We start from the raw sequence: 20,590 nt of genomic DNA, 5'->3' as shown, positions 1-20,590 counted from the left end.
TTATTTGTTTTTGTATTGGGTAAAATTGGGTAAACACAACGATGGTTCGTTATGAACCTTTGGGTCATGTGACCCGAAGGCAGCACAAGGGTTAATCTAATCAAGGAATGCCTGGGGCCACTTCCACAGAAGGTTGTGGATTTCTTCAGAGCTTTTGTGACAGTTTCTGATTATGTAGCTTTAGTGTTCCCTTTAGACATTCCTGTAATTACGAGTCAAAGCCCTCTGTTAGTGACAGCACAGTTGTCCTACTGGTCTTTGCTCTTTATTTGAGGTCACCTCCCAAGGATTGACTCCTTGTGTCATGTCTGTAAATCATTCTAATTCGCTAAACATATCTCAGACGCTGGTGAGAGTTGTTGAGTGCTTAATCAGGGCACCGATCTCCATAAGAGCATATTCAGATGTATAACTGATAAAAAGAATATGGTATTTGTGCTAAAAAAAAAAAAAACGAGAATGCTATTAACATGAGTCCAGATGTCTAAATATTATACCAATTTAGGGGAAGATACTATAAAATGCCGACATTGCATCAAATGCTCTACAACTGTTTTGACTACACCCCAGAGGGTGCAAGCCAAACGGTTTGTATCTTCAGGAAAAAGCTCATCTTTAATAAATGTCTCCACATTGTGTGTTTTATGTTCTAGTATTTTCACAGGAAATGAGTCACTGATTTTGCAGAGAAGACGTGGGTGGGGTCTGTGTGACACTCAGACGGCTGCTGTTGGTGGTGAGTGGGTGGTCAGGTTAGAACACACTCATCGAAAGTGGGAGGGGAGGTAATAACATAGCCTACATCCACTAGCCCATCTGCGCTAGGAAATATCTGCCCTCCCAACTGTTAGATGGGGCCTGTGTGATACAGAGACAGTAGGAGGGGAAATTAGCTTCTGCAGAGGCAGATAAGGGAGACAGTGGAGCCGGGGCAGCTCGCGTGATCAAAGCGGCCGCTGTACTCACTTATAAAGGGGGAGGGACGTTCGAACACATTTTAATAAACCCCAACAACTTTAATGTAATTTTGACTCGACATGTTTTTGTATAAATATGCTTCATTCTAAGCATTAACGTGGTGTCTGTTTCGTTACATGGTGTAGCCTGTATGACAGCGAGATTAAACTAGTTTGTTATACATTTAAGAGAAAATTAACTGTGGTCAACAAATTAGTACTCACTGTTTTCTATTCGTATTGGATACAGAGGGTCACTCATTCTCTTGGCATTCGAGAGAAGGCGGCTCAGCGATGTTACGTCACTGTGTTACAGGCTGGCTCAAGGGTTTGGGCAGCCCATAAAGTGAGCGTGGAGCGCACAGTTCCTCGGAGAAAGAGGGAATGTATGGAGAGCTGCGCAGGACAATAGCTGGATTGAGAGGTCAGCCGTTTCTGAAAAGAAGTCTGGACCTGTCGTGTGTGAAGTATCCTGGTGTTGCACCGAACTGCTGGACATACCGTTGGTGATTTTATTTTTGCTCTGCACTGCAGATAATTAAGAGCCTAATTAACCTTGAACATCGAGATGTTGCCATAGTGATGTATTAGAGTTGTGCGTTATTGAATTGACTAGAAAATATGTATACAGTATAAAATAATACACAAGTAAAAACTCGATTTATTAGGTAGGCTACTTAAAAATATGCAGCACGTCACATACAGTTGAGCACGAAAGTATTACAAGTAGGCTACTCAAAGTAAGACGTAGGTTACTGAATGAACGTGTAGGAAAAAGGATTTTGTTACCGATATTGGAAAATGCGCTTCTCATCTTTACAGATTGCATTGCCTTCAAGGGACCAGCTTGACATCGCCTACAAATTGAAGGTCGGTAAGTATTTTCTGAAGAAAAATAAGAACAAACTGTCCCAGCCGCTCCCATTACTTTTCTGTTTATTCAAATGCAACAGATTACGTTCACCACAGTTTTTATTTGGAAATCAAAGGATTATGCAACGGATTCAAATTAGTATCGTCTATCCTTTACAGAATGATCGTTGCATTGATGTGATTAGTTTTGAATAGTTGAACAACATCAACATTACATGTTGTGATATATTTCAGTCCACTGCTCTTCATCATAATAATGAATCACAATCATCTCATGAACAGGGAGCTTACTCCCTTAATCTCAACTCTACCTTGGGTAGAGAGTACTTCTGTTAAATGTCTACCTTTTTCTGTCTCTTAGTAAGCCCAGTGTAATTTTAAATTCGAGGCCCTCTGAAAATATAAATGATCTTAAAGGGAGTCTTTCTTTTTTTTCTCCACTTTTGATTCTATTCTTGCTTTTCTTCACCTCCTTCTATTCACTCATAATTTCCCAGAAACCCCACCTTGGTTAACAACCCTGCATTAGTGTGTTTCACGTGAAGGCAAGGTGAAGAAGAGTTGGACAGAAAGAAGTATTCTACTGCCACTCACAACAGTTAATGCTGAATAACCAGTCATGCGGGATTCTGTGTTCAACTGCTGTTTAACCCCTTCCCCAGGACAATCAGAAAACATGGCCGGAAACTCAGCACTGTCCTCAAGCGACAAGCGCTTTCTCATCTTTTTCGACTTTGACGAGACCATCGTGGATGAGAGCAGTGATGATGTGGTGGTGCAGGCAGCCCCAGGGCAGTACCTCCCAGGCTGGCTGAAGGACACCTACCAGCCAGGCCACTATAATGAGTACATGCAGCGTGTGCTGGCCTACATGGCAGAGTCCGGGGTCACCGAGAGTGCCATCCGTGCCATCATCGAAAAGATCCCTGCCTCCCCTGGCATGCTGACCCTCTTCAAGTTTCTGCGCACCCGACAGGACTTTGAGATGGTGCTGGTGTCGGATGCCAACACGTTCTTCATAGAATCCTGGCTCCGTCGCGTGGGAGCCCGCCAGCTTTTCGGCAAGATTTTCACCAACCCTGCCACCTTCAACCAAGACGGACGTCTCATGCTGCGCCCCTTCCACTCCCACGGCTGCCAGCGTTGCCCTGAGAACATGTGTAAGCAGGTGATAGTGAAGGACTTTGTCGCACGCAGAACGCAGGAGCGAGGGAAGGCGTTCCAGAGGGTGTTTTACGTGGGTGACGGTGCCAACGACTTCTGCCCATGTCTGACCCTGAGCCCTCAGGATGTGGCATTCCCTCGGCGGGATTATCCCATGCACCGGCTTATCACAGAAATGCACGAGGCAAGGCCAGGGGAGTTCAAGGCGGTCACTGTGCCATGGGTCAGTGGGGAGGATGTGATTCTGCGACTTAGGAAGCTGGCAGAGGAAAAATGAATCTGAAAAATGAATCCCCCATACACACACACCATACACAGACACACACAAACTACTCTGAAGACACATTCATTCACGGATATATACATATTTAAAAGATGATATACTGTTAATATACACACACATACAGCAAATTAAACAAACACAAAACATTTAATGGCTCACACAATCAGACTGCAAAAAAAGAGGATCTTCTCACAGTTGGGACAGTTAGCAAGAGGCTCAGACCACCTCGTTATGGTTCGGTCCAAAGGCCAATCAAAGACAGAAGCCTAATAAAAACATCAACTCTGTCAATGATTAAGGAGATCTTTACAGTAGTTGATCGACAAGATAGTAGACTAATAAATCTGACTTACATTGACTAAAAAGGGAAATATTACTAAAGATAAATTATTGACCAAGCTGTTTACCCTAGGTGTGTGTAAATGGTAAATTAAGAACCAATATGTGCCGCCATTTATCTGTGTTCTATTGTTACTTTAAAACCAAGCCTTATTGCTGTTGTGATTAACTGCCACTTTGGGTCAGTGGGGCAATCATCCCTGTTACTGATTGCCTTATTCTTTGATAATGACTCTATCTAGCCAGGGCAATTTTATTATTAGCCATTTAAGTTATTAATAAGAAACTGATGCTTGCTCAATTGTGTTGGAAAGTGGAATACCAGTACTGGAAATATATTAAGTTGCAATGCTGCCATCTACTGGCAATTGTATAAGCTGCACATGCTTTTTGGAAGTGAAACAGTAATGAGTATACTCGTGGTAGGTGAAATATAAAACCCAAATCAATAATATTAGACCTAGATTTATATTTATATAGGCTAGGAAACTGTATAACTAATGTACTGTGTGTTATAATTGGGTACATTATAAGTATTAGCATGTGAAATCATTATTTGTATGTTTGTATCTGTGCGTCCAATGTACTGTACTTAACACCAGCAGGAATATAAAGCCATTCACTGAAAATGTTGTCTAAGACTGTTTCATTCATCTGTAAACTATAGAGATGGACCCCTCGTGATCTTTTTCCTGATATTTTTTAAACTAAATGAGCAGAGAATAAGCTACTAATTAAAACAGTCCCACACATAATCCATTGAATGTAGGCTAATTCATATAGTGCCAAGCAACGAATTATCACTAACAGCAGTTCTGTCCACTCCAATATTAGTTTATAAGCTAAGAGAGTATACTCTCTTTAGTAACTTTCCGAATCAAAACATGTAATCGTAGTAAAGTCAGACAACGTTGCGTTGTAGTTTGTTTCTTGCTTTAGGGCACAGGTCTAATTGCCATTCCTTCCCTTCTTATGATTTATAATTAATACACAGCATGTAATATACTGTGACTCATGGGTCATTAGTTAAAGATCACAGCATGATTGCTTTCATGTGGTTTGTTTCATTTATTTATTAACGCTCCAGTTCTTGTACAAAACTAGCTGCGATCTACTTGCTGGCGCTCCATCTCCCTTTTGTCAGGGGCATGCGTTGTAAAGAACACATCGAAAGATTTGCCTGAATATTGATCCACCGTAACGTCGTATATTTGTTGTCACATAAATCTGTTCTATGTAACTCTGGTGGTATGTAAATTACAATAACTATACTGCCTGTAGTATATTGTGTTGGTATGTATATTTTTTTTATGTAGGGTTGTTTGCTATATTTATTCTGATCAGGCATTGTGAAGTTCACTAAATGCGATCGTCGTGCGTTTGTGCGGAAGGGTCCTCATGTGCATGGCTCGGTTTGGAAACAAGTTTAGTACGATCGTTGTGTAAACTGAAGAATAGTGCTATTCGTCAAATAATATTCACAAACCCACTGCTGGTGCACGCTTTGGTAAGTGTATATGTGTTGCTTTATGCCAGATAATAGTCAACTTGTTTTCATAACTTTTGTTTAATGCATTACGTCAACTAACGCAGCTCATACGTAGCTAGCTAGCTAGCTAGCAGACTGTGTGGTGCCATTCATTCAAAGCTTACCGCGCTAGCTAAGCACCAGCTAGACCAGACAACAGTTTGAAATGTTAGTCACTGTTATCTAAATACGTTTCGTAAGTTCCCTGGAGTTTGTGAGTTCAGATTTGTCTCCACATCTAGCACATTACACAATGGAAACTGACCTTTACGACGAGTTTGGAAACTACATCGGTCCTGAATTGGATTCTGATGAAGATGACGATCTGGAGGCAGACGCTCGAGATGTAGATGAGGTATGGGGGTGACCGTACAGACACCAGTTTAAAAGAGTACCGCCACTGAATCCCTGATCCTTAGTTATGGGCTATATCGGTATGTTCGTTAATTTGTCTCGCTTTCTACGTGTGAAGGCTGAAGAGGAAGACGACGATGAGGCTGCCGATGCGGATGAAGATGTGCCAGGGATGGAGGTGGTCCTACACGAGGATAAGAAGTATTATCCTACTGCGGAGGAAGTGTATGGGCCAGAGGTGGAAACTATCGTCCAAGAGGAAGATACACAGCCCCTCACAGGTCCGAGACTTGTACACCATGTAGATCTGGAAACACTTCAGACAGGATGTGGAAACGTACTCTGATAATCTAACACACTAACCGAGAGGCATTTGTACTTATTATTATTATGTTGTTAAACTGACTTTCTGCTCCAATCCTGATCAGAGCCCATCATCAAGCCAGTGAAGAATAAGCAGTTCACTCTGACTGAGCAGGAGTTGCCTGTCACAGTTTATGACATGGAGTGAGTAATCATGAAAATAAAAATAAACATTGCCTGCTTTTGTTAATACCTTTTGAGACACTGTTGAACATTGTTGCCCTGAACCTGTTTGCAGGTTCCTAGCTGATCTAATGGACAGTCCCGAGCTGATCCGGAACGTCACCCTCTGTGGCCATCTGCATCATGGCAAGGTAAAATCGCATCTTGGCTCTGGGAGGTCTTGTGAGCTGGCTGATCATCGATCTCTCTCGACGGACGGCCTATATTTGATCGAAATGAAACGTGTGTTTATTGCAGACATGTTTCGTGGACTGTCTGATCGAACAGACACACCCAGAGATCAGGAAGAGAGATGACGTGGATGTGAGTACCGTCCAGTGTCTCGAGTACTCTCTCTTTTTCTGTCCCAGTTGTTCTCATTACTCTACCCTGAGGGCCTTGTGAAGGGAATGTCCCTCTCTGTAACATCCGGTCCTGTAACATCCTGACGTTCAAAGGCCTTCGACAACGTTTTGTTTTCTGTTGCAGCTCCGGTACACAGACATCCTCTTTACTGAGCAGGAGGTAAGAGCTTTGTGTGTAATTGCTGTGTGCAACTGCTGCATATCAATGGAAGAGTGTGGCAGGAATATGGTGGTGTGGGACACCACGGGACTCACGATTCTGTCCTTCCCAGAGAGGTGTTGGTATCAAGAGTACCCCTGTCACCATGGTGCTTCCTGACTCGAGAGGCAAATCCTACCTTTTCAACATCATGGACACCCCAGGTATGTCCGGCGCTGCGTGATACGTACACCCTCGTCTTCTCTGGGGCGTGAACATTTTAACCACGTCATCCCCCCCCCCCGCGTCTCCCCCCGTAGGTCACGTAAACTTCTCAGACGAGGTCACGTCCGGCATCAGAATCTCGGACGGCATCGTTCTCTTCATCGACGCGGCGGAAGGAGTGAGTGGTTTCCCACCTCGGCCCGTTTTCTCCACCCCTCTTCCGTCTCTGCGCTCGGATCCCCCCCTGACCCCTGCTTCTCTGTCCGCGCGAAGGTGATGCTGAACACGGAACGGCTGATCAAGCATGCCGTCCAGGAGCGTCTGGCCGTCACCATCTGCATCAACAAGGTGGACCGTCTCATCGTCGAGCTGAAGCTGCCCCCCACAGACGCCTACTACAAGCTCCGGCACATCGTGGATGAGGTCAACGGCATGCTCAGGTACCGATTCCAGGCCCGTCTGAAAGGCTGAGCTGGGGATGTGCACCTCATGAGATGTATGGCACTGTCAGAGCATTTCTCTGTCTAACTTTGTGCAAAATGAAAGTGCTTGTAACTGGATGTGGTTTTGTCATTTCTGCCTGCAGTACCTACTCCACGGATGAGAACCTGGTGGTGTCTCCTCTCCTGGGGAACGTGTGTTTCGCCAGCTCCATGTACAGCATCTGTTTCACACTAGGCTCTTTCGCTAAGATCTACTCTGACACCTATGGTGAGACGGTACACCTCTCCCCACACCCCCCCCCCCCCCTCACACTCTGGAGAGTAGCTCCTATTTCAGGAACCTCAGAAGCACATCAGAAACAACGTCTTCTCTCTACTCTTTGCAGGGGACATCAACTATACCGAATTTGCCAAGAGGCTGTGGGGAGACATTTACTTCAACCCTAAAACGTAAGCGGAGCTCTCCTTGGAACATGGAGGTCTGTCGACGCGATTCCAACCCAGGATGACGCTGACTAACTCGCGCTTTCCCCCGTGTCTTTCTGTCGCTCCTCCAGGCGCAAGTTCACCAAGAAAGCCCCCACCAGTAACTCCCAACGCAGCTTTGTGGAGTTCGTCCTGGAGCCTCTTTACAAGATCCTCTCTCAGGTAAGAGACGCTCAGATACTTAATGTATGTAAACAGATGGTTGTCAGATGGCTGAGTGGTTAGGGAATCGGGCTATTAATCAAAAGGTTGCCGGTTCGATTCCCGGCCGTACAAAAGGACGCTGTGTCCTCGGGCAAGGCACTTTACCCTGCTTGCCTCGGGGGGGGATTGTCCCTGTACTTGCTGTAAGTCGCTCTGGATAAGAGCGTCTGCTAAATGTCGCACACACAGGCGCTCAGGTCGTCCGCCCTAACCTTTCCTTGCCCTTGTTGTTGCCAGGTGGTGGGAGACGTGGACACGTCGCTGCCCCGCGTGCTGGACGAGCTGGGGATCCACCTGACCAAGGAGGAGCTGAAGCTCAACATCAGGCCCCTGCTGAGGCTCGTCTGCAACCGCTTCTTTGGAGAGTTCACCGGTACGCCCTCCAACCCACTTCTTTTTTCCCCTCTTCGCGCACGCGGCCCAATAAATCCCTTTTGGTTGCTGCTTCATCCGTCGGGCTGGTTCCATGTGCGCCGTTTACTCTGTGTGTCGAAAGGGATATTGGATTTCAGATATGGCCGCTTTACGTTGTGTACCCTGACTAATTCTAAGCGATTGAGCTATTTATTACTCGGAGAACCCGGGGTCATATGCATGTGCCCCGCTGTCATGATTAGATGTTTATAATGACACACTCAGGGCAAAAGTCATGTGTCTGGTAAATGTGACTGGTAAATGTGACTAATTAATCTAGAGCCGTGCATACATTTTCCCTCCAGGCTTGGTGGACATGTGCGTGCAGCACATTCCTTCCCCAAAAGAGGGCGCCAAGGCCAAGATCGAGCACAGCTACACAGGAGGGCTGGAGTCGGACCTGGGGGAGGCCATGGCGGATTGTGACCCTGATGTGAGTAGGACAGACCCTGGCTTGTGGGCCGGAGGATTGTGACCCTGATGTGAGTAGGACAGACCCTGGCTTGTGGGCCGGAGGATTGTGACCCTGATGTGAGTAGGACAGACCCTGGCTTGTGGGCCGGAGGATTGTGACCCTGATGTGAGTAGGACAGACCCTGGCTTGTGGGCCGGAGGGGGTGTGTACAGGGGATGCTGGTGGGCACTAAATGTATAGATTCTGTTTCGGGTTCTATTGATAATCATTAGCTTTGTGGTTACCGGTCCAGCTATTATTATTTATTTTTTTATTGTTATTCATGTTCTCGCCACCCTCCATGTCTGTGCCCCAGGGCCCTCTGATGTGCCACCCTCCATGTCTGTGCCCCAGGGCCCTCTGATGTGCCACACCACTAAGATGTACAGCACTGAGGACGGGGTGCAGTTCCACGCGTTTGGCCGGGTGCTGAGCGGCACCATCCAGGCGGGCCAGCCTGTCAAGGTGCTGGGAGAGAATTACACCCTGGAGGACGAGGAGGACTCCCAGGTCTGCACCGTGGGACGCCTCTGGATCAATGTGGCCCGGTAGGGAGCTCACAACCTGTCTGTCTCTCTCTGTCTGTCTGTCGCTCTCTGTCTCTCTGTCGCTGCCTGTCTGTCTCTCTCTCTTGCTCTCTCTCTCTGTCGCTCCTCTGTCTGTCTCTCTCAGCACGCTGCCTTTTCATACGATGATATTATACATAACCACACAAGTACATGCATGTACTTGTAAGGCTACTGTAGGTAAATCCTCCATGTCCTGACCACAGGTACCAGATTGAGGTGAACCGGGTGCCTGCTGGTAACTGGGTTCTCATCGAGGGCTGTGACCAGCCCATCGTGAAGACGGCCACCATCACCGAGCCGAGAGGGAACGAGGAGGTGAGAGGAGCCAGGCCCCTGTGTCAGCGTGCTTCTGTTACACCCAGCCCATGTCCATGCACGAATGGAGGGTTCATGTCATGTTCTCCAATTCCCAGGCCCAAATCTTCAGGCCTCTCAAGTTCAACACGGCGTCCGTCATCAAGATCGCCGTGGAGCCCGTCAACCCGTCCGAGCTGCCCAAGATGTTGGATGGCTTGAGGAAGGTCAACAAGAGCTACCCATCGCTCACCACCAAGGTACCTTCCCCTCTCCCTGCAGAGAAACGAGACGTTCAGTGGTTAGGGATCGAGAACCTGTTGTCTGGCTTGCAAGTGAAATGTCAATGTGTGTGTTTTCCAGGTAGAGGAGTCAGGAGAGCACGTCATCCTCGGCACGGGCGAGCTCTACCTTGACTGCGTGATGCACGACCTGCGCAAGATGTACTCTGAGATCGACATCAAGGTCAGCATCCCCCCCTCTCCCACGCCGTCCCTGAGGCGCACACGTGCTTTCTACACGTCCTCCAACCGTTGTCTTTCAACCTTTTTTTCCCCCCACCCAGGTGGCCGACCCCGTGGTGACCTTCTGCGAAACGGTCGTGGAGACGTCGTCGCTCAAGTGCTTCGCTGAAACGCCAAACAAGAAGTAAGCGCCACCGCGCATCGTTCAAGAATGTCTGCTCAGTTTCACCGGCTGCCGGAGTGCAGACTGTAGCCTGGTGCCGTGTGGGGAGATGTTATATCGGTGTGTCTAGACTGGCCTCTGGGTGGTGCCGGCCCTCCGGCTTAGCCCCCACGTGTGATTGACAGCTGTGTGGTTTGATTGACAGGAATAAGATCACAATGATTGCAGAGCCTCTGGAGAAGGGCCTGGCAGAGGACATCGAGAACGAGGTGGTGCAGATCACGTGGAACAGGTACGACTTATCCTAGCTCGTGCCAACACGCGTACAGGAACCAGCTCAACTCTGGACTGTTCCACTCATGCCCCTGTTATCTAAACACCTGTTTTATCCCATTTTGCTCTTTTTATATCACTTTAAATGTGTCAGATCTTGTGCCGTTGCCCATTTGGATTGGAACTTTGTCCTTGTGTGTGTGTGTGTGTATGTGTGTGTGTTTGTGTTGGACTGTGTGTGTTTGTGTGTGTTGGACTGTATGTGTGTCAGTGTTGGACTGTGTGCATGTTCTTTCGGGACTGTTACTCATCTGTGACCCCATCTGGACCTGAATGTATCAGCCAATATGTGCAGTGGTGCCAGAACACTGACATACTTGACTCGACCATTAACACAACTCTGCCCTGCTTTCCCTCCCCCTGGCCCCTGGCCTCCTGGCCCCCTGCTCACTCTTCTCCCCCGACACCACAGGAAGAAGTTGGGAGAGTTTTTCCAGACCAAGTATGACTGGGATTTGCTGGCCGCCAGGTCCATTTGGGCTTTCGGACCCGACACCACGGGGCCCAACATCCTGGTGGACGACACCCTGCCCTCTGAGGTGAGCTGCCCGACCACGCAGTACCGGGTCCATGAAATGTACACTCTGCTGCGTGTGTTTGTTAGGCCGAAGTTGTTACACAAACATTGCGTGTCTGAATGACGTCGCACAAGTGCTCGGTGGAAGAGGTGTGAAGAGTATTGATGGCTGAGGCTGTGGACCCTGGTTGACCAATGGGAGAGCAGAAGCCCTGGGGGCAGAGCGGATTCCACAGGGCGATGCCATCAGGGCCACTAGATGCCTTGATGCCAAAACAAACAAAAGGTTTTCGATGTTCCTATGACACTAGCTCCTTTATCCTGCAGATAGTGGAGGAATGCCCATTCACTGTGTTTGTGTGTGTGTGTGTGTGTGTGTGTGTGTGTAGGTGGACAAAGCTCTCCTGGGCTCGGTCAAAGACAGCATAGTCCAGGGCTTCCAGTGGGGTACCAGGGAGGGACCTCTCTGTGACGAGCGTAAGTGTCCACCTCCCACCCTCTCCCCTTCTCTCTCGCTCTCTCTCTCTCTCCCCTCTCCGTCGCTTGCTCACACACACACACACGCATGTTGGTTAAACAAGTTCTCTGTGGTCCCCAGCCATCAGAAATGTCAAGTTCAAGATCCTGGATGCGGTCATCGCCCAAGAGCCTCTTCACCGGGGCGGGGGGCAGGTCATCCCCACGGCCAGGAGAGTGGTCTACTCGGCCTTCCTCATGGTGAGAGCACCTCCCCTCTGCACGGCTTCTTCAACAACTCCAACTCCTTTTTTCTTTTTTTTCTTAATGTTTTTTTTTTTTTTTTTCATCATCGCTTTCCGTAATGTTCCATTAGCTTGATTACAATGGTGGATTCTGCTGACACGCGCCGCTTTAATTGACTCGTGGTACTTTCGCAATTTTCCCCCGTGAACCCTTGTTTTGTGTAGCCTGTATTGTAATCTGCTGACCGCGACGGTTCTATGTTCGGCTCTTTTTTTCTGCACCTTCAATGACCCCCCCTCCCCCCCCTCCATCTGGTTCTAATGGTCTGCCCCACCTCTCCCCCCTCCATCTGGTTCTAATGGTCTGCCCCACCTCTCCCCCCTCCATCTGGTTCTAATGGTCTGCCCCACCTCTCCCCCCTCCATCTGGTTCTAATGGTCTGCCCCACCTCTCCCCCCTCCATCTGGTTCTAATGGTCTGCCCCACCTCTCCCCCCTCCATCTGGTTCTAATGGTCTGCCCCACCTCTCCCCCCTCCATCTGGTTCTAATGGTCTGCCCCACCTCTCCCCAGGCCACCCCCAGGTTGATGGAGCCATATTACTTTGTGGAGGTGCAGGCTCCTGCTGACTGTGTGTCTGCCGTCTACACCGTCCTGGCCCGGCGGAGGTGAGTCACACCCCCCCCCCCCCCCCCCCCACCCGACCTGACGTCCAGTAGACCGGACTACGCCCACGTTCCAGAAATCTCCAGCCTCTCTTCTGATGCACTTCTCCTGCTAAGCCTCACCTCACTTGTTTAGATAAGAAGGCTGTTGTGTTGCTCTCTGCTGACATGGTGCGTGTGTGTGTGTGTGTGTGTGTTGGCGAACAGAGGCCACGTCACCCAGGACGCCCCCATCCCGGGCTCCCCCCTCTACACCATCAAGGCCTTCATCCCTGCCATCGACTCCTTCGGCTTTGAGACAGACCTGCGCACGCACACCCAGGGACAGGCCTTCTCTCTCTCCGTCTTCCACCACTGGCAGGTAAGCTCGCACGCTCCAGATCGTGTCCGGTGTCCCTCACCTTCAGGTCCACAGGCGCGCAGGAATGCCAGCCCCTGGTGGCCCCTGAGTCAGGAGCGCGGAGCTGGCGCCTGCCACGTCCACCCAGGTCGGTTGTGATGCTGAGCGCCTGGCCGTCGAGTCAGCGAGTCTCCCGTGCGCAGCAGGCCTGTCGCCGTCTCCCCTCCCCTGTGTTTGACGTGGCTGTGTGGGTCTGTCTCTCCCACTTTAGGACTGTGTCAGGAGGAATTACCTCCCACCAGAACCCCCCTCCCCCTGAGAGGAGAGGTCGGTCTCCCTCCCTCTTCTCAGTAGCGCGATCACACACTCCTAGTGCTGCCTTGTAAACCGGCCGCTGCCCAAGTATGCGGGAGGCTTCACAGCCCTGTTGATTGGGGCTGGAGAGACCTCATCGATCTCCGTCCCGTTCGACGGCTCCTCTGGGGTCGGAGGGTTTGGCAGCGGCTCTCTCCCGCTGTGCAGCGGTCAGGGCGCAAGGTCTGGCCTTTCAAAAAGGTCACAGCAGATCCCAACCTGTCTGGATTAACGAGCAGAGAAGCCCAGCACTGCACATCAGCCCCCGAACCCAACGCGTGTTTCGCACACTGTACGCCTGATTAGATAAGAGCCGAGAGGTGATGGTCTTCGGTCATCATTTTAAGTGTCTGCTCGACTCCAAAGATGCCAACCTTTCTGTTGTGTAGAGAAGACAAGCTGGCATGCTGGTTCTCCCCTCCTGATGGGCACGTCCCCTGACTCTGTAGTTCCGTGTGAAGTGGTGACAGAATGGGAGGGGGGGGGAGGGGGAGAGAAGCAGACACCCAGGAAGGTGAAAGGTAAAGGGCAGCGATGCCTCGACGGGCAGCGCTCCTCGGGCTATTTCTGGTTGATTCGACACGTTCCGTCTCGTGCTGTCAGTGTGCGTGCTCGCGTGACGATGCCTGACCCCGCAGGCCTGTAGTAACCGTTTGTCCTAACGCCTGGACGTCCCTGCTGTCCCCCCAGATCGTGCCGGGCGACCCCCTGGACAAGAGCATCGTGATCAGGCCCCTGGAGCCCCAGCCCGCCCCCCACCTGGCCAGGGAGTTCATGATCAAGACCCGGAGACGCAAGGTGAGCCTGGTGCCCTGGGGCGGCCCACTCAATGGGTCATGTTTTGTACGCTAGCTGATGCACCCATAGATATATATATATATATATATATAAACACTAATGTCTTACGGCGGAGTCTAGAACGTCCGCACATGGCGGCCATCTTGCTACAGTCAACTCGCTCACCCATAACATTGTGTTGAATCTACATGTACTTTTTAAATGACCATAACTTGCTCAATTTTCAACCGATTTTGAAACGTTTTGGTTTATCAACGTCAGAGATGTCGTTATGCCACTGCATACTTCTATTCTATTTTTAAAAAATAACATAATTATTCATAAGTATGCAGTGGCATACCGACATCTCTGACGTTGATAACAAACCAAACCGTTTCAAAATCGGTTGAAAATTGAGCAAGTTATGGTCATTTAAAAAGTACATGTAGCATCAACACAAAGTTATGGGTGAGCGAGTTGACTGTAGCAAGATGGCCGCCATGTGCGGACGTTCGACTCCGTTGTCCGGCAACGCGGACTAGACATCTAGTGTTTATATATATATATATATATATATATATATATATATATATATATATATATATATATATATATATATATATATATATATATATATATCTATGAGCTGATGCACTTCTGTTGACCTGCCTGCTTTGTAACCCGTGGTAACCCATGTTCTCCGTGGCCCCTGCAGGGACTGAGCGAGGACGTGAGTATCAGCAAGTTCTTCGACGATCCCATGTTGTTGGAGCTGGCCAAACAGGACGTGGTGCTCAACTACCCCATGTGAGAGGCGCAGAGAGGCCGAGGATCGGTCGCCGTCGACACCTGGCCGCCCTCGCCCGCCCGACGTCCAGCGGCTGCAGAGCTGCCTGGTCCGAGGTTGATGAGGTCACTCGTGATCCAGAAACTCCTTGGACGGTGTCGCCTCTGAGGACGTTTTTTTTTCAGAGGTGAAGCCAGTCTCAACTCTGTTGTCTGCTTCTTTTTTACATGTGTAAATTCTCAATGTTTTGTAGAATATGATGACTTGGACCGCAGGCAGGATTGTTTGTTCTTCAATAAATATATCCACCTGTTCCAATCCAAATGGAGTCTGTAGGTTTGATTCACGAGAGCAATTACTAATTCAACACTTAGTCAGAGTGACAATAAACCATATTCTGTGCATACCACTCTGGCCCCCTCTATCAGCTTGATCCAGGATCATTTTAACATGGGTGGAGGAATTGGACGCAAGTGACAGGGGCTGCCATGTTGGAGACCTGTGTCTGCCTGATTGATCGGCGTGTCAGTTTGGCGAGCGGTGTGGGCTGAGACTGATGGACAGATGGCTGGATAGGGGGAGGCAAGCACGGGAGAGGAAGGCGCGGCAGTCACATGGCCTGTGAGCGTGCCCCGTGTCGGTCCAGAGGAAGGAAGCACGGTGGGGGGCTAAACGAGCGCACTAGTAACAGAGTCGCCTCGTGTTTGACGTCTGTGGTGTGGGGGGGGTAACACGTTGAACTCTACAACGCTGTCCTCCTGTCAGTCATTTTCAGTGGCCGGTACAGCGGGGAGGGGACGGTAATGCCCTGGGAGGGGTCAACACAGGCTGGAGTGCCCTTGACATTTTGATTGGATGCTGAGGCTTCCTGCAAAACTGATTTTTATAGGTGGAGACAGGGTGCTTGGTTGTGTAGTATTTGGGGACCTTTTTTAGAGTTTATTTTTTTAAAGTTATAAGGGAGAAATCACAGTGTCGCAATGCAACAGACTGACTAAACCCCATGCACTAGTGCAGTTAACATGACGTTTCAATGTAGCTGTTCCCTGAATTGCCACAAATTGACCCAAAAGCCCCTTCCATGACACCTGCTATGACAAAACATGATCGGCTGCATCCACCCCCCCCACCCCGTCCATTGCTGGGATGTATGATAACGAATCTGAATGCTGACATGTGTTTGGTCCTATAGCCCTCCCCCCGTGCTGGCATGAATTACGATCGTGTGTGGCCCTCAGCAGTGGGACTGATGGCAGCGGTTCTTGTCGGTCTGAACTCAAGGCCCCGGAGCAGTCACTGCAATCTGTGGACCCTGTTCTATATATAGACCAGAGGAAGAGTCGGCTCTGTGGCTGGGGGCAGCTACCCCAGCCAGGCCTTCCCTACGTCCTTCTCTCTCATCAACGCCTCTCATCTGCCCGCTCTCATCTCTCGTATCCCTCTTCTTCTTCGCTCCACCCTTTTGTCATCTTCCTCTCTAGGACACGGAATTTATTTTTGCCTTTTTATTGTTCTGTAATGTGTGTTTGCATCACACACGTCTCCTGTGGCAAAGACACGTTCTTCTCTTGCATTCATATTATTTATTGAGTATTTTACCTGAAGACGCGGTTGCTGGGTGAAAGATCAAAATATGGATGCGAGAAACATGGACGTTTTGTCGGACGACGACTTGATGTGAGAGGGGAAATATGTCGCAAATTTCAGTTAATGAGGAGTGTGTCTAGTTGAGCTTTCGTTTTGACTCGATCTGTTCGCCGCTCCTCAACAGTCAGATGTTTCCCGCGGTCACAGGAGGGCGCCGTTGCTGCCGGGCAGGTCGCTGGTGAGCGGAGGTCTGGCAAGGTCGCTAGACTTGGAGATCAAAAACGAGCTAAAACGCAGGCAGCACCACATGACCAAGTGACTCCCTCATCTTAGGAATCTGAAGAGCCACAATACTGATTCAGACGACCCAGAGGTCGAAGACCCTTATGAGCATACAGGCAGGAAGTTTGTCTAAAGCTGCACATCTAGTCTACACAGATATGCCACAAACACACACTGAAAGTGGAGATTTTTTGGTAGGATATTTTGTTTTCGCAAAACAAGCTCAAAACTCGCTGGCTTTTTTATTTGCTAAATGAGCCATGTGTTCCCCTGCTTGAGGCTTTACACAACACAAAGGCAAACTAGAGAGGGTACAATTTCTGGGGAAATTGTAGGGTGTGCTTGCTTGCGTCGGTTGCACATGCAGGGGTCCGTTTTTGAATGACATTTTTACAACTTATATTTCTGTATATGTTATATAAAAATGCATACTTATTTATAAAGATTACATAGATTTAAAAGCATTTTTTTTTGCTGCTCATTTACAACTGAAAATACGAGTGAAGTGTAGAATGAAATAGATGTCTTCTCATTTCCCCTGCAAGAGGCTGCCTCATCGTTGAATCAAAACGAATAAATTTGGCAGACCGGTGTAAAAATTGACCTAATCTCTATGACTTAAACGTCATTTTAAGTTTTTCCCTTCTAGTGATATTTTCAGGCATTTAGCCTACTCATTGCATTCATTCATTAATAAAGAACCCCCTTTGACGATTATTCTACGACGTTACCCGGCAGTAGAAGATGGAATCGCGATTCAAACAGTACCATCTGCTAACTGAAAATATGTCCCCCAAAACGTAAATAAGCTTGACATTTATTTTGTGGAAAATCGCTCATTCATAAAAAGCTCACTGGTAGCGATCATTCATTGTCAGTAACAACGCAAAATGCGATATAGCCCTGTGTGGAGAGGCTGCCCCGTTAAATTGTACTACTTCAGTACAGTAGACTACTGCTGTGTTCGTCTTGGTAGCGATTGCGTTGGTTGAATTGGATTTAACGTTCCGTTGTACGGTTTACGCTGAAATTAATTATTTTCATGAACAGATTGACAACGTTTAGGCTGTGGCAATGAAGTTCAGGTTAGTAGTTAGATAGACTTTTGATTTAAGTAAGGGGAGTGCCGAACATGTTCTGTCGCCGTTTGACTTCCTACAGCTGTGTACAGTAGATGTTTTTGTAGTGTCTCGCGTAGGCTACAGCGTTGCAGTGAGCAACACTGGTTTGAAACCACTGGTTTGAAACCCACAAATCGTTTACTTGTAATGTCATAATAAATCCTACAACGAAAATGTATTTGTGAGGAATGTTTATTTTAAAGATTGAAAACAGATGCATCATAGACCACTGTAGTATGTGTTGCCCGGGCAACAGAGGCTAATGTCATGATGCTAATGCTTCAGTGAAATAGTAGACTACCGTTTCCAAAAGTAGATGTGGGCCTATTTCCTTAATAATATCAGCTAATATTGTACATTACATTTCATAATTGTGTTTCACATCACAAAGTAAAATGAGTAAATAGTTATCACCCTGGCCTCTTTGCTTGTGGTGTTCCTGCAGCTGCCTTGCAGTAAAGCTATAGTTAGCCTAGCTATCCCCCAAGTTAACAGATGTGAAACAAATGTTCTGCTACAGGTAGTCACGCGTGTTTTCGTGACGTTAGTGACGTCAGTAACGTCAGTGACTGTGGCTAGCAAATTAGCCACCGTTAGCTTCACTTTTCACCACAAAAACGCAATTTCTACTTAAACCATGCAATGGAACGTAAATAAAAATACAACCAACGCAATCGCTACCAAGACGAACCTTTTGACACCGCCGTTGTGTATGTAGTCCAAATATTGACTGATCCTTAGGGGGGCGAAAATAAACAATAACTAGAAACGGCTGTTCCTGCGAAACAGCAGTGAGAATGCTGAAAACCTGAATGGGGATAGCTGACCATGCTAAAAAAAGCTGAAAATAGTGAAAATTTAGTAGAAAGTTATAATCTGAAGCTTCAAAGCAACCGAAAGGTATTTTTGAAAGGGACTGGAGCAGCATTCCAACAATGATTTGAAAGGATTTACCATTACTTTTAAAGGGAGAATAATTTGCACAAAAACCTTAATATTTTAAAAAGTATAAAAGTGAGAAATGAGAAAATACCCGCAAGCTGAAATTAATTTCAAAAATGTGTGAGTCACACAAAAGAGGCAGTGTGGAAGCTGAACTGCATCATCTTAACAAAGCTAAGAGCTAAAATAGCCTACAATGCGGGAGAAGCTGAAAGCTGAACTGTTAACCCTTGTGTTATCTTCGGGTCATTCTGACCCATCAGTCATTGTGACCCACCGTCGTATTGCGACAGATTTACCGCATACAAAGACAAAGTGAAGCATTTTCTTTTAACCGTTGGGCTGTCTCAGACCCCCCACATTGCAAAGGTTAAAAGAAAATTATTTTAATTTGTTTTTGTATTGGGTAAAATTGGGTAAACACAACGATGGTTCGTTATGAACCTTTGGGTCATGTGACCCGAAGGCAGCACGAGGGTTAAACAGAAGAAGTAGGCTAGCTAGTCGGAACAAGAATATTATCGTTTTAACAGCTGAAATTATAGTTGGGATAGTAATAGCAGTAGCAGATGTAGCCTACCATTGAGTGCGTTTACTCGGCTTTCTTAGTAGGATTCAATGTGTTGATGGAATGAAACATACAGCAGTAGAGCCGATACAGGAAGACACGGCGACACTTTGTTGCAGAAGGATGATGGTGCAAGTTTTGTCCGTGGAGCATACAACGATTAATAAAAAAGAATCATGTAGACGCGTTTATTGAGTAATCGCATAACTAATTACACATGTAAACGGAGTAATCGTATTATTGGCATAAACCGACAATTGCTAGTAATCGTGTTTCTCATGGTCAAGTAAACGTACCAATCACCTGTGTGAGAGACTGAGTGGTGCGTGTCTGTCGTTACGGTGATGGTGCAGCTATGATTGCTAACGCGCTGAGGGCAGAGAATAAGAGAAATGTAGCTAGAATCCACACCTCAAACAAGATAACCTAGACGCAAAACTGTACGTCCAATCCAGAATATAAGGATATTTTCCGAGACCCAAGCCTCTGCCGAAACCAGAGATATTCTTTATATGTCTGTGCAGTCAGAAATACGACTCTACCTGCAGTTTCAAAAACGTGTTCCTTTTGCTTTCCTGGTGCTTGTTTGTTTGGTTGCCACGGTGATGGCGCAGCTGTGATAGCTAACGAGCTAGGCAGAGAGAAAAACGAACATTTACCTAGCATCCACACCTCAAACAAGTTGACCTAGACGCAAAACTATACGTCCAATCCAAAATATAAGGATATTTTCCGAGACCCAAGATTCTGCCGAAACCAGTGATGTCCTTTATATGTCTGTGCGGTCAGAAATACGACTCTATCGGCAGTTTCAAAATCTTGTTCCTTCTTGCTTTCTCTGACTGATTTTACTCACCTCTCCATTGAAGTTAGTGAGAGAATTTGAAAGGCTGCTCTCGCTTCAAGGCTCATAGCTGAAAATCTGTAAATGTGAGCTCTTTAGTAGTTACATTGGCTGAAAGAGGACAATTCTTCCTACATTTTAAGGTATAACTTGTTTCTGTAAGTTAAACTATATGAACGTTAGAGGAATTTGTTTGACAAATTAGTTGAATATCAGAAAAAGAGCAGCAAGCACACTCTGCTTGCTGCTCATTCATAAAAATCAAGAAGGAGCAAACATTTTAATGTATTTCAAACTGTCATAATTCAAAATTGGCTGAACATTTGAAAAAGCTGAATCATTTGGGAATAGCTGAATGTCTTGTGAACATTTTAAAGGTTGAATGGTGTCTCTAGCTGAAAGTAAGCTGAAGTAGTTACGTTTGAAAGAGGAGGAAGCTTTTTAATGATTTGAAAGGATTTACCATTACTTTTAATGGGAGAATAATTTGCACAAAAACCTTAATGTCTTAAAAAGTATAAAAGTGAGAA

General features: G+C 47.3%; 2 protein-coding genes across 16 annotated transcripts; both read left to right on the top strand.

Moving 5' to 3' along the window:
* The first annotated feature begins 1,090 nt into the window (after nucleotides 1–1,090).
* On the top strand, nucleotides 1,091–4,244 carry phospho1 (phosphoethanolamine/phosphocholine phosphatase 1). 15 transcript variants are annotated; one of them, XM_062446537.1, is made up of 4 exons: nucleotides 1,091–1,458; nucleotides 1,779–1,826; nucleotides 2,327–2,404; nucleotides 2,492–4,244. In XM_062446537.1, the coding sequence occupies exon 4, from the start codon at nucleotides 2,506–2,508 to the stop codon at nucleotides 3,268–3,270; it is 765 nt and encodes a 254-aa protein (XP_062302521.1). In that variant the 5' UTR covers nucleotides 1,091–1,458; nucleotides 1,779–1,826; nucleotides 2,327–2,404; nucleotides 2,492–2,505; the 3' UTR covers nucleotides 3,271–4,244. The 15 variants fall into 15 exon arrangements, with proteins under 15 accessions (XP_062302521.1, XP_062302513.1, XP_062302576.1 ...); XM_062446529.1 differs by having other exon boundaries at nucleotides 1,779–1,830; XM_062446592.1 differs by having other exon boundaries at nucleotides 1,091–1,462.
* Nucleotides 4,245–4,752: 508 nt separating this feature from the next.
* On the top strand, nucleotides 4,753–15,024 carry eftud2 (elongation factor Tu GTP binding domain containing 2). The gene is made up of 29 exons (XM_062446027.1): nucleotides 4,753–4,863; nucleotides 4,960–5,122; nucleotides 5,386–5,498; nucleotides 5,616–5,778; nucleotides 5,926–6,004; nucleotides 6,099–6,174; nucleotides 6,281–6,346; nucleotides 6,512–6,547; nucleotides 6,660–6,750; nucleotides 6,847–6,929; nucleotides 7,025–7,191; nucleotides 7,338–7,462; nucleotides 7,581–7,644; nucleotides 7,752–7,842; nucleotides 8,122–8,257; nucleotides 8,604–8,731; nucleotides 9,107–9,300; nucleotides 9,525–9,636; nucleotides 9,735–9,875; nucleotides 9,979–10,080; nucleotides 10,181–10,263; nucleotides 10,448–10,534; nucleotides 10,988–11,114; nucleotides 11,482–11,569; nucleotides 11,691–11,809; nucleotides 12,367–12,461; nucleotides 12,666–12,819; nucleotides 13,843–13,950; nucleotides 14,645–15,024. Exons 3-29 carry the CDS (start codon nucleotides 5,397–5,399, stop codon nucleotides 14,738–14,740), a joined length of 2,913 nt encoding a protein of 970 aa, XP_062302011.1. The 5' UTR covers nucleotides 4,753–4,863; nucleotides 4,960–5,122; nucleotides 5,386–5,396; the 3' UTR covers nucleotides 14,741–15,024.
* The last annotated feature ends 5,566 nt before the right edge of the window (nucleotides 15,025–20,590 follow it).

The sequence above is a fragment of the Osmerus eperlanus genome, chromosome 2 (assembly GCF_963692335.1).
Source record: "Osmerus eperlanus chromosome 2, fOsmEpe2.1, whole genome shotgun sequence".
In the NCBI taxonomy this organism is placed as follows: domain Eukaryota; kingdom Metazoa; phylum Chordata; class Actinopteri; order Osmeriformes; family Osmeridae; genus Osmerus; species Osmerus eperlanus.
The sequence above is the reverse complement of the archived record's forward strand: the minus strand, read 5'-3'. Positions and strand labels throughout refer to the sequence as shown.

What these genes read in the sequence shown, in the direction of transcription:
- eftud2 (XM_062446027.1), top strand. Translation starts at nt 5,397, where the DNA reads ATGGAAACTGACCTTTACGACGAGTTTGGAAACTACATCGGTCCTGAA. An exon ending in GCCATCTGCATCATGGCAAG is followed by an intron (nt 6,175 to 6,280) that starts GTAAAATCGCAT and finishes TGTTTATTGCAG; the next exon opens with ACATGTTTCGTGGACTGTCT. An exon ending in ACCCATCGCTCACCACCAAG is followed by an intron (nt 9,876 to 9,978) that starts GTACCTTCCCCT and finishes TGTGTTTTCCAG; the next exon opens with GTAGAGGAGTCAGGAGAGCA.
- phospho1 (XM_062446504.1), top strand. Translation starts at nt 1,758, where the DNA reads ATGCGCTTCTCATCTTTACAGATTGCATTGCCTTCAAGGGACCAGCTT. An exon ending in CGCCTACAAATTGAAGGTCG is followed by an intron (nt 1,831 to 2,491) that starts GTAAGTATTTTC and finishes CCCCTTCCCCAG; the next exon opens with GACAATCAGAAAACATGGCC.